Source organism: Manihot esculenta, chromosome 14 (assembly GCF_001659605.2).
Source record: "Manihot esculenta cultivar AM560-2 chromosome 14, M.esculenta_v8, whole genome shotgun sequence".
NCBI classification, from domain to species: Eukaryota; Viridiplantae; Streptophyta; class Magnoliopsida; order Malpighiales; family Euphorbiaceae; genus Manihot; species Manihot esculenta.
Genome location: NC_035174.2, coordinates 9,498,018 through 9,510,352, shown reverse-complemented (window position 1 = coordinate 9,510,352; position 12,335 = coordinate 9,498,018). Strand labels below are relative to the sequence as shown.

Below are 12,335 nucleotides of genomic sequence, written 5' to 3'. Positions count from 1 at the left end.
TTATTATAATCTTATTTAATTTTAGGGAAAATTACTTTTTAGTCACTGAAATTTAACGTAATTAACACTTCTGTCACTCTATTTTGACGACCCAACACTTAAGTCCCTCACTTTCTTTTCCGTCCAAATTCATAGTCCTTCCGTCCAAAATAGCCGTTTGGAACACGTGAATTGACAAAATTAACCCTGTTCTTCTTCTTCTTCCTACCATTTTTGCAACTTCTTCTTCTTCTTCTTTCTTCCTACCATTTTTGCAACTTCTTCTTCTTCTTCTTTCTTCTTCTTCTTCTTCTTTCTTCTTCTTCTTCTTCTTCTTCTTGAATTTCACATTAAAAGAAGGGTATTTTTGAAAAAAATTATCACATCTCACCTTTGACTCTTTGATCAAAGGGTTTAAATGGACGGAAGAGAAAGTGAGGGACTTAAGTGTTGGGTCGCCAAAATAGAGAGACAAAAGTGTTAATTACGTTAAATCTCAGGGACTAAAAAGTAATTTTTCCTTAATTTTATTTTATTTTTAATAAATCTCTTAAAATATTTTTTAAATGGACACATAAAAATTGATAAATAGTATTAGAGAAAATTAATATATTTGTTAAAAAAAATTATTTTACTATTTCAAAAGAGAGATATTTTCTAAATTTTAACAATATTATTAATACCCCTAAACTTTTTTATATTAAACAGGATTTTTAAGTATGTGTTATTTAAAACAAGAGTTTGCTTGTGGATTAAGAGACTAATGATCATAGCTCACACAGAAAAAAAAAAAAAAAAAAGATTTTGCTTTCCATCTTTTATTTGACTAAGAAAAAACAAATAAAGAAGAAGAAAAAGAAGCAAGACCAAATCAGGAGTTGGAAATTAGCTTTTGCTCAAACTGCTTTTTCAAAGTTAAAGTAAAATAAAAAGCAGCAATCAGATCTTGGAAACTTGGCTGGGCTTTTACAAATGGCGTTTCTCCTTTTCTTTGCTGAGAGTGACTGAAAATTTATATTATGTGCAAAAAAAATGTATTTTTTATAAATAAATGTCTAAAAATAAAGTTTTTTTAAAATTTTATATAAATTAATATGTCTTCATAAAATCGAAAATTTATATTATTGGAGTAGATAATTTTTTTAAAATTCTATTATATGAGAATGAAAATCAAGTTGATTTTTATTAAAAATTTGATACGTATTAAAATAAATTATATATCTCGAAATGAAAAGTTAATAAAATCTGATCAACAATATTCTAAGGGGAGAAAAATTGAAAAAAAAAAAAGTTTATCTACCCTAACTTTAAAATTTGTTTCTCCCCATATATTTACTTTTTAATCTTTGCAGAGAAAACGCAGAATTTATTTTCTTTTTATCATTTTGAATGTTTATTTAATTTTTCACGTTAATTTTATGTTTTTTTCCAACTAGCTGCAAAAACGTGCTTTTGTAATTTTATGTAATTTTCATACATTTATCATGATTTTACTCAATCTAGATACTGGTTTAAAATTTAATTCTAATCATATTCCACCCCCTACAAATTAAAAAGAATAAATTATTATTAAATCCTTAATGGTTTATGAAATTAACTGATTTGTTTTAATTTTAAATTTATTATATTTTATAAAATTATTTTTTTTAATTTTTTATTGCATTGTCAATTATATTAAATTATTTATGCTATTTAATTATATATATTATTTAATAATTCTAATAAGAAATTTGAAATTTTCAAGTAAAAATTATTCGACTCCGCCCGTCCTGTTGCAGTCTGGTTCTTGTTTATAGTTATGCTACGATAACAGAGCTTCATTTTACCTTGCGTTTTATGACGAGAAAAGCTTAGTTGATAACAGTGTTATAATGGGGTGTTGCTAAACTGCGCCATGCCCGCTTTTTGGACGCTTCTCTTGCTTCTCCTCTTGGGTTTGGAGCTCGACTCATCCATCTTTATATCTTTAATGCCTTTCTAAAAGCGTAGATATTGCAAGAACATACTTGGAAAAGAGTTGAAGAGTTGGGTTGCTTTTTTGTTGTTTTTTCCTCTCTTGAATCATTTTTTGTTCTTCTTTTTCTTTCTTCTTTTTCTTTTTCTTTTTAATATTTTTAATACGGAAGATGATAGTAATTCTTCTCTTGATGTTTTCGGAGCCAAATCAACACTTGAAGTAATGGGTGCTCGTTCTTTTTCTTAGTAAAGAATAGGAAAGAAAACGAAAGAAGGTACTGTTCAGCTGTTGTTTTATTCAGTATTTGCAGCAGTAAGAAAATAAGTAGGAAAAGAGAAGAAATGGAAAGAAAGAAGGTACTGGTTCAGTAGTGGTTCTATTTATTATTTGCAGCTGTAAGAAAATAAGTAGGAAGAACATTGGAGTCTTCCTTGTCTGCCTGCCTGTGTCTGCCAGTTTCCATGTCAGTATTTTTTTTTTGTCTTGTTGCTTTTCTAAATCTTTTATATCGTTTTTTTAGAATTCAAAACAAATCCTTGAGATTCGTTTTTTAGTGAAGAGCTGAGACCCATTTGGAAATTTTCTTTTCACATAATTCTTCTTTTCTGGTTTTGGTTTTGGGTTGCAGCTTGTTTGTTTCCGAATTCTGAGCTATAGAAAGTTGGAAGATGAGCACCCATTTGTTATGTTTTTCCTTTTTCTGTGAGACCTGTAAACCGGGAAGAACTGGAGGTTAAACAATTCAGCAATGGCAGTCTCATGATTTGAGGGGAAAGTTCTGTTCTTTGGGTCAATCAGTAAAGAAAATCACACAAATTTAGAGACATCTGCGTTCAGCTTCTTGGGTATGTATATCTTGGCATTATCTGAAATTGGCTGTTATTGTGAATTGCTATTTGCTAGTCTCTCTTTCTTCAGATTTTGAAGAAATTGCAAGGCATAAAAATATTAACTAGTATAGCAAGGCCTGTGGATATTAACAGGACTAACTTGAATAATTTACTGAAAGAGCATGTTACTTCTATATGGTATTTGCAACCTTAGTAGTTCCCTAGTTGTGAGACTGAGAAATCCAGTGTTTTCTTCTTCATGTGGCTCTTTAAATTTAAACTTAAAAGAAAATAATTCATCTCCTCGAACTTTTGATTGATAGTTCTACAGTTGTACTCTTCTCTGTATATATGATTATAGTTAAGCAATAATTATCCTTCATATAGAAATTTGCATGGATGCACTTCTTTAATATTATGTTTATCTTTCTGGTATAGAAGTACAAGGAATTGAGACTGTACCTGGGCATTGCTTCACTCTGTTATGCTTTAAAGTTAAACTCGGAGCCAAATTGTTTCCATTATACTGAAGCAATGGGTTGTGCAGCATCAAAGATTCATAAGGAAGAGAGGGTACAAATTTGCAAGGAGAGAAAGAGGCTAATGAAACAATTGGTAGTGTTTCGAGGAGAATTCGCAGATGCCCAATTATCTTATTTGAGAGCACTGAAGAATTCTGGTGTAACCCTTAGACAATTCACTGAATCAGAGTCATTAGAACTTGAAAGTACTTATAGCCAGCCAGTGCCTCCTTCCCCTCTTTTTCCTCTACCTCCTTCCCCTCCGCCTCCTCCTCCCTTTAGCCCTGATTTAAGAGGGTCCGTTGATAATAAGAAAGAAGAAATTGATCAAGAAGAAAGTATAAGAATTGATGAGGATGATTCCTGTACCCAACCACCTTCAACTCATAGCTCCTCATGGAATAGATGGGAATCAGAATCCTTTGAGCAGCCTTCTCCACAACATCAGGAGAAAAACAAAAAAGTAGAACCGGCATCAGATGAGGAAATTTGGGCAGAGGCTAAGGCAGAATTTGATGAAGAAGATTTGGAAGATGAGAGTGCTGGGAATGTTCATTCTAATTCACTTCCCCAGATGCAGCAGCCTGTAAAATTGATTGATGATGACTCGTCAATGGTGAGCTGTTGTACTAAAGATACTGCAGATATGACTGTGGTACAGTGGAGAAGCAAGAAGACCTTGGAGGGGATTGTTAAGGAGTTAGATGATTATTTCCTTAAAGCATCGGCTGGTGGAGACGAAATAGCTATTCTCATGGACATTTCCAAAGGGAGCAATTCCCTGCCTCATAAGTCCAAAGAAAATAAAAGTAAATATTGGCCTCCTTGGTGATATTGCATTTTTTTTTTACAATCATTTTTACATCCATAAGCGTGTGCATGTGCGTGTGTGTCTAGTTACTCAAGCTATTGATGGGAAAATCTTCCAGTATTGCTTAATGCTAAAATTTGCTTATCTTTGAATATGTTAAGTTTGTTTTATACTTTGGTAGCTCCACCAGTGTTTTTTTTTTCTTTATGGGAAAGGTGTCGTTATATTTATATTTCTCTGATGAAAATTCAACTTGATGCTGTCACTACATAATTGCAATAATACTTAGGCCTCAATCAAATAAGATTTTGGTGGAACGTGTGATTAGAATTATCTAAGGAATCATATACTCACTACAATTGTGGTCCTTTGTGTAGTCTTGTTTTTGTTGTTGTATTGAATACTTTATTTAGTAACTTACGTGATCATTTGAGATCAATGTGCCTTTCTACAACTATGTTTGAATAGGGTTGTTCCATAGTTGTCGGTGTTGACCAAAATAAAAGGTTTCTAAAACTATGTTTGAATAGGGTTGTTCCACAGTTGTCGGTGTTGACCAACATAAAAGGTTTTTAATTAAGAGGATTCAAATCTTTAGGATGCTTGATTTAAGGGATTTTATTCTTATCGTAAATATTCTTAATTTAGATTGATTCTTTGTATATAAGTACTCAAACCTTATAAAGATCAATTCAATTGAAATAGAATCAAAAATTCATCCCAAAATTCTTTATGGTATCATAGATTGTTTCTTGATTTTAGGTTTAAATTCAAATTTTCTCTCTTAAGATTTTTAAAATTCTAGATCTACCTTTTTGGTACTACCCTATCTAGGAATTTTTTTTCATCTCACTGCCACCACTAGCAGGGTCGCCGGATCGTTACCGGCCATCCGTCCAACTCCGACCCTAGAAAGCAACGTGCATGAGGCTCACACGCCTTCGCAAGATTTTGCGTCTTTCCCACGCGCCAGTGCGTGTGACGTTTTTCGATGATCTTTTCCGACGGCGATCTTTTTTGACAGACTAGCCTTCAAGTCATGCCTTTGACCTGTGTGGATCCGTGACTTGATTCACCTTTTCCGGCATGGGAGATGTTTTCTGGTGGTTTTTTCAGCAGTGATCCTTTTCTGCAGACTCGCCTTCAAGTTGCGTTTCTAATCTGCTGGATCCGTATCTTTTTCGCCGGTGAACAGTAATTTTTTCTTCAATAATAATAATTTTTCACTGTTTTTTACAGAAAAGGGTGGTTTTTTCTTAAAATGGCAATGATTTGTGTGGATAATGTAAGGACTTATGATAATGCTTTTGTTTCGTCTCTTGATTCTGCTATATGGATTATTGATTCTGGTGCAAATAGACATATGACGGGCTCCTTTGAAGGCTTCCTTAATTATCTTCCATGTCTACAAAAAGATACTGTTAGAATTACAGATGGTTCTTTCACTCCTGTATCTGAAACTGGTTCTATTGTTTGTACTCCAAATATCAAGCTATCTTCTATTTTTCATGTTCCTTGTTTCCCTGTTAATCTTTTATCTGTTAGTGCTCTCACCAAAGTACTTAACTGTAAAATTGAATTTTTTCCTGATCATTGTGTTATTCAGGATCTTCAAAATGAAAAGATGATTGGCAATGGTAGACTGCACGATGACTTATATATGCTGAAAGAGAATCTGAGTTTGAATTCACCTCAGGCTCTTTTTGGAATAAATCAAGATGTCAATCAGAAAATCATAGTGGCATCGACGGTTAGGACACCCATCCTTCTTTGTTTTAGAGAAACTTTATCTTGATTTTCCAAGGCTCAATGTGATTCTTTAGTTTGTGGTGCTTGTGAGTATGTTAAGCATATAAGAACCTCTTATCCCTCCAGTAACAATAGGAGTACAATTCTTTTGTGACCATCCATTCTGACGTTTGGGGACCTACTCAAACGGTCTCACTATGTGGTAATCGTTGGTTTGTTACTTTTATTGATTGTTACACTCGCATGACTTAGGTTTATTTGATAATGCAAAGACTGATGTGATTTCTTTGCTTTCAATCTTTTCACAAGATGATTTATACTCAATTTGATGGTAAGATAAAAGTTTTGAGAATTGATAATGATATAGAGTACATGGATGGTCGTTTTTGCTTATCTGGAGTCTAATGGGATACTGCATTAAACTAGTTGTCCTTACACTAGCGCTCAAAATGGTATTACTTAAAGAAAAAATACACCTGTTGAAAGTAGTCTCATTTCTCCTTTTCACCATGAACCTTCCAAAAATCTATTGAAGAGATGCAGTTTTAGCCGCAGTTTATCTTATTAATAGAATGTCTCAAAACTCTTGCCTTTAAAAGCTCTTTAGAGGTGCTATAAGGAAAAAATGTTTATATTATTCCACCAAAAGTATTTGGATACACGTATTTTGTTCATACTAAGACAGATGGGAAGCTCAATCCGAGAGCTATTAAATGTGTGTTTGTTGGGTACTTTTCCTATACAGAAGAGTTACAAGTGTTATCACCCTCTATCTAGAAAATACTTTGTTAGCATGGATGTTACATTTAGAGAAACTGAACCTTACTTTAGTACTACCCCATCACCACTTCAGAAGAGATGATAACTCTAGAACATTTTACTCTAGAGAGACTACTATACAGGGGGAGACTATTGGTGATCAGGAGACTGTTATACAGAGGGAGACTATTGGTGACCAAATTCGACGTTTGGATAAACCAAATTTAAGGAGATAGTCAAGAAGAGACAAAACAGAAGCAGAAAAATCGTTGTGCAGCCTACTCAGTGTTATAAATTTTTCTCTTCTCCATCTAGTGAGTCATCTCTAAACCTTGAGCCCTTTGATGATCTAAATAAACTAATTGCTCAGAGAAAAAGAGTTAGATCTTGTACAAAACACTATTTCTATTTTTCTCTCTTATAATTCTTTGTCTTCATCCTACAAAGCCTTTGTCTTGTCTATTTCCTCTGTATCTATTCCACAGAATTGGGAAAAAGCTCTTGCAGATTCTAAATGGAAGGAAACAATAATTGGAGAGATGAAAGCACTGGCCAAAAGTGAGACTTGTGAGCTTATCACTCTCCTACCTGGGAATAAACTTGTTGGCTGTAAATGGGTGTTTGTTGTGAAACACAAAGCAGATGGATCAATTGAAAGATTTAAGACTAGACTAGTGGCTAAGGAATAAACTCAAACCTATGGAGTGGATTATCAGGAGACGTCTGTCCCTGTTGCCAAAATGAACTCAATCAGAGTATTACTATCTTGCTATCTTGCGCTGTCAACTTTGACTGGAATCTCCAACAATTTGATGTAAAAAATGCATTCCTCTACGGAGACTTGGAGGATGAAGTGTATATAGAAATCCCTCTTGGATTTGATGATGAAAAAATACAAGAAAAGGTGTGCAGGCTAAAGAAGGTTTTGTAGGGGTTGAAGCAGTCACCCAGAGCTTGGTTTGATCGATTCAGTAGAGCTATAATTTCCTTTGACTATCAATAAAGTAATGCTGACCATACCCTATTTATCAGACATCACAAAATGCTATTCTTATAGTCTAGATTGATGATATAGTAATGACAAGAGATGACACTGAAGACATGACTCGGCTGAAAAAACTTTTGCACCTTTTAGAAGAAACTGGTATGTTAGGTTGCAAACCAGCAAAAATTTCTATTGAGAGCAATCACAAACTACAAGTAAGGATTGGTGAATCAGTAGATATGAGCATATATCAGAGGTTGGTAGGCAGACTGATTTATCTTTCGCATACTCTTCCAGACATAGCATATGCAGTCAGCTTAGTCAGTCAGTTTATGCATAATACTCGTGAGTCTCACATGCAAGCTGTTTTTTCGTATTTTGCAATACTTGAGTATGCTCTTGTACTGTAACAACAAAGCTACCATCAGTATAGCTCGCAATCTGGTTCAACATGACTGAACGAAGCACATAGAGATTGATCAACACTTTATTAAATAGAAGTTAATAAATGGTGTTTTGAGGTTAGATCATGTGACTTTCGATAAATAACTAGCTGACGTGTTTACCAAAAGGATCAGCAACAAGACCTATCATACCTTTGTTTGCAAGTTGGGTATGTATGATATCTATACACCAACTCGAGGGGGAGTGTTGACCAACGCAAAGGTTCCTAATTAGGAGGACTCAAATTTTTGGGATCCTAATTAGACTTGATTTAAGAGATTTTATTCTTATTGTAAATATTTCTAATTTAGATTGATTCTTTATATATAAATACTCAAAACTTGTAAAAGTCAATTCAATTGGAATAGAATACAAACTTCCTTCCAAAATTCTTCGGTCGGATAGTTTGAGATTAGGAGTAATAGTTGTCAATAGGTGAAAGATTTGGAGTTCTTCCCTTTCTTTTGTCTTGTTCTATTTTGGAGTGTGGATTTTTATGCTGACATCATGATGCTTCATTAGACGAATTTAATTTGTCTCTTATCTACAGGACCATTGAACTTCGATCTTACTCAATAGAAGGTGGTGTTTCTATTGAGAATAATTGTTGATCATGGTTTTCAAATTTAACATTGTAAAGTTCTGCCTATATCATTTGTTTCTGGTGTCAATTTATTTCCGACTTGTTTTCACCTGAATGTTTCACTTAACCTCACTTTAGTCTTACTAATTTCCATCCTATAGATATTTCAACTTATGTGAACCTGAAGCTTCACACTAACTATAATATATATATATATATATATATATATATATATATATCTTGTACCCCAAAGTGTTTGATCTCAAAAATGCGATGCATGAGCCTGATTGCATGGTAATAAATGACTTCTATTTTATTTTTCAGCGACTAAAATCACTTCTTTATCTTTGTTCACTGACTGCTTTAGTTATTAAGTTCCTCATGGAAACTGTGTAACTTTTGTTTACAGGGAAAAGGAGTAATTCTGCCAAGGTCTTCAGTGCATTGTCGTGGAGTTGGTCTTCTAAGTCAACTCAGTTTGCAGAAGACACTAATGTGGTTTATAATCCCAGTGAACCATTGAAGCCTGGAGCTCATTGCATCACACTTGACAAGCTATATGCTGCAGAGCAGAAACTGTACAAGGAAGTGAAAGTAAGTAGAATGACTCTTCACTTATAGATTAATGATTGTATTCTAGGAGAACATTGATCTCTCTCTCACTCTATGCACAGTGGTACATAATAGTCACCATAATAGAATAATCTTGCTGAGGAGTTATTGTATGCATGAGATCTCAGATCTTTGGTGTTTTTTGTTTTCTATCTACTGAAGTAATAATAATAATAAGACCTCTCTGATCCTTTCAATGATACTTGGATTGACAAATTGCAATGTTCATCTGTAGTAGCTTTTATCTTAGCTATTTATTTCATAAACTTGTATTTGCCTATTATAGCTGATATTTGATGTCTTATCCCTCTTAAACTGACCAATTTCAGACTTAAAATTTTACTTGAGATATTTCTGTTAGAACTGAAATGATGCATATGGCTGTGACTAGATACACAGTTAGAACTGAAATATCTTTCCATCGTAATGCATTCGGGTTATTAGAAAATAAATTGAATTTGAACATTGCAAATGCTATATAACCAGCTTGGATTACTTGCTAACTTTTTTTCTAGTTAATATTGAAGATTGATGAATGAAACATTTATGTTGAAAGAAGAAATTATCTTGTCATAATAAGAATGTTACTGCTCAGTGATTAGTGTGTGAGGACTCTTCATGCAATTGTGCTTCTTTTAATTCAGTTGTATTTGAATTTCTTTCCCACACTGAAAATGTTATTTTCTCCGAATGTTTTTAATCATCAATTTATGTAGGAAGAAGAAATGTCCAAAATAGAACATGAGAAAAAATCCATGTTACTCCTAAAACAAGAAGAAGAAAATCATGACTGGACCAAGACTGAAAAAACTCGACTGATCGTTGAGGGTTTGGAAACTGATATCAGACGCCTGCAGCATTCAATAAGTAATACTTGTTCTACTATATTGGAACTCATTGATGTGGAGCTGTATCCTCAACTTGTCACATTGACTTCTGGGTAATAAATCACTCTAGACGCCTTATATATGCTCTTGTTTTGTATAGGAATTTGAGTAACTAAATCTATAAAAGTCTGCCAAAAACCAGATTTCAAATGATCTACTAAAGTGCTGTCAATAACAACTTCATTACTAACATCTCTCCATACTTTTGGTAGTTGAATTATTCTATGGACTCATTATTTTGGAACAACCGAGTTATTTTTTTTTTCGAATTATAATTTTTTTAGCAGCAACAGAGGCCATATAAAAACACTCCTTGAATTTTTTGCTTCTGGATATATGTTTATTTTTCAGAACTTAAAATCTGGCTGTAGGCATGGCTTTGGTCATAATATCTGCAACTTGCACATTGTCATGATAACAGTAACATTCCTTTTGTCAAATGATCAGCCATATGACACTTCTCAGGACATCGCTCCCCATGTTGTGCACGGTGAACAACACTAGCAGCCGCCCACCTTTATTTTTGAATTATTAACTTTCTCATTCCTTACCCATTTTGACACTCTTGTAACCAAATGATTCCTTCATAATGAAACTTATGAGATACGAAATTAGAGACTCTTCAATTTATAGGAAACCAATTTATTCCATCCCTCAATTAACTTCAGGGTAAAAAGGGTATGATCTCATAAAGAAACTTATCAAATATGCATTAAAGACTGCACAATTTATAGGAACCAATTTATTTCATGCTCACTTCAATGGATATATTTTTGCTTCTTTCTTCTGAACTGTTAAATTCCTGCCCTTGAGTGATTTCTTGTCAGGCCTTAGGTTCCTTTTAGCATCTTTCATGTCTGTAAAGCGTGCCAAGTTAAGCTTGTTCTAAAGTTTGTCTTGTTTGCTTTGCTCGATTGCTTCTATAGACTGAAAACTATGTGGAGAACTATGTATGAGTGCCATCAAGTTCAGAACCATATCTCGCTGCAGTTGAATCATCTTACTGATAGTCAAGGTGTAGACTTGAGTACTGACTATCATCGGCACGCAACATCTCAGCTTGCAGCTGAGGTCACCTCTTGGTACCTCAGCTTCTGCAAACTTGTAAAATATCACCAGGAGTATGTAAGAACTCTATGTAACTGGATCAAGCTCACTGACCACCTTGTAAATGACAATCAGCATAGCAGTTGCTTGTCTGCAGTTCGTAGTTTGTGTGAAGAGTGGCAGCTTGTTTTTGACAGGTTACCTGCTAAGGTATTGCCATAATCCTCCTTTGTACATTAAGAATTTACCTAGGACCTTAGTTATTGTTGTATATTATGTATTAAACCTCACATTTTTAATTTGTGCTTCTTTTGTGGACTTGCATTAAAATTAATATATTGGTTTCTGTAGATAGCCTCAGAGGCCATTAAAAGCCTTTTGGATGCTATCCAAATGATAATGCTGCAGCAGGGGGAGGAACAGAACCTATATAAAAAATCTGTTAAGTTGGAGAAAAGATATCAGAAGGAGTTGCTCTCACTTTCAGAAATGGAGAGAAAGGTTACTTGGAGTTTTGCTGATCATGAAGATATGCAATCTGATTTGAGCCCTAAACATCCCTTGTCGATTAAGCGTGCCAAAACGGAAGCCTTAAAGAAACGGCTCGATACTGAGAAGACTAAATATTTGAACTCGGTTCAGGTTACCAGAGCTATGACTCTAAACAAACTGCAGACAGGACTTCCCAGTGTATTCCGGGCATTAATGGGATTTTCAAGTGCTTCTGCTCAGGCCTTTGAGGCTGTTCATGGCCATGGCAGACCAGCAGTTGATTGTGATGCATCAGAAAGCTCAATGAGCTAAACTTGTTAGAGACAGTGAGATGAAATGGGAACGGGCGACGCACTCAGAAGAGCCATTTGGTCAATATATTCAAGAGTGCAGATCAAACTGCAAGTAAATTTAAATTTTGTTTATATATTGTCAGATGTAATTGCTTTTATGAATTACACTAGACAAAATTTGGGTGAGATTGTAATGTCAATGTAATGAAGTCCTACACTTGAGAAGCACATAACCGTTAGTACTGCATTCAAATGTCTTCCACTGTACTATTCTTGATTAGAGAATTCTCTGCTTATTCTAATTTTCTTGTCATCTAATCTGATAATTACAGCAAACAATTCAAATTCCTCCTGATATTTTCTTCAATTTTCCACTCATTCGTCCA

At 34.1% G+C, this 12,335-nt stretch overlaps 1 protein-coding gene across 5 annotated transcripts; it reads left to right on the top strand.

Annotated features, from left to right (window-relative positions):
- Positions 1 to 1,730: 1,730 nt before the first annotated feature.
- On the top strand, positions 1,731 to 12,251 carry LOC110600102 (protein ALTERED PHOSPHATE STARVATION RESPONSE 1). Of its 5 annotated transcripts, none has more exons than XM_043950491.1 (7): positions 1,731 to 2,003; positions 2,565 to 2,781; positions 3,205 to 4,096; positions 9,028 to 9,212; positions 9,947 to 10,170; positions 11,044 to 11,374; positions 11,516 to 12,251. In XM_043950491.1, exons 3-7 carry the CDS (start codon positions 3,301 to 3,303, stop codon positions 11,966 to 11,968), a joined length of 1,989 nt encoding a protein of 662 aa, XP_043806426.1. In that variant the 5' UTR covers positions 1,731 to 2,003; positions 2,565 to 2,781; positions 3,205 to 3,300; the 3' UTR covers positions 11,969 to 12,251. The 5 variants fall into 5 exon arrangements, with proteins under 5 accessions (XP_043806426.1, XP_021592524.1, XP_043806425.1 ...); XM_021736832.2 differs by having other exon boundaries at positions 1,731 to 2,210; XM_043950490.1 differs by having other exon boundaries at positions 1,731 to 2,292.
- Positions 12,252 to 12,335: the final 84 nt, after the last annotated feature.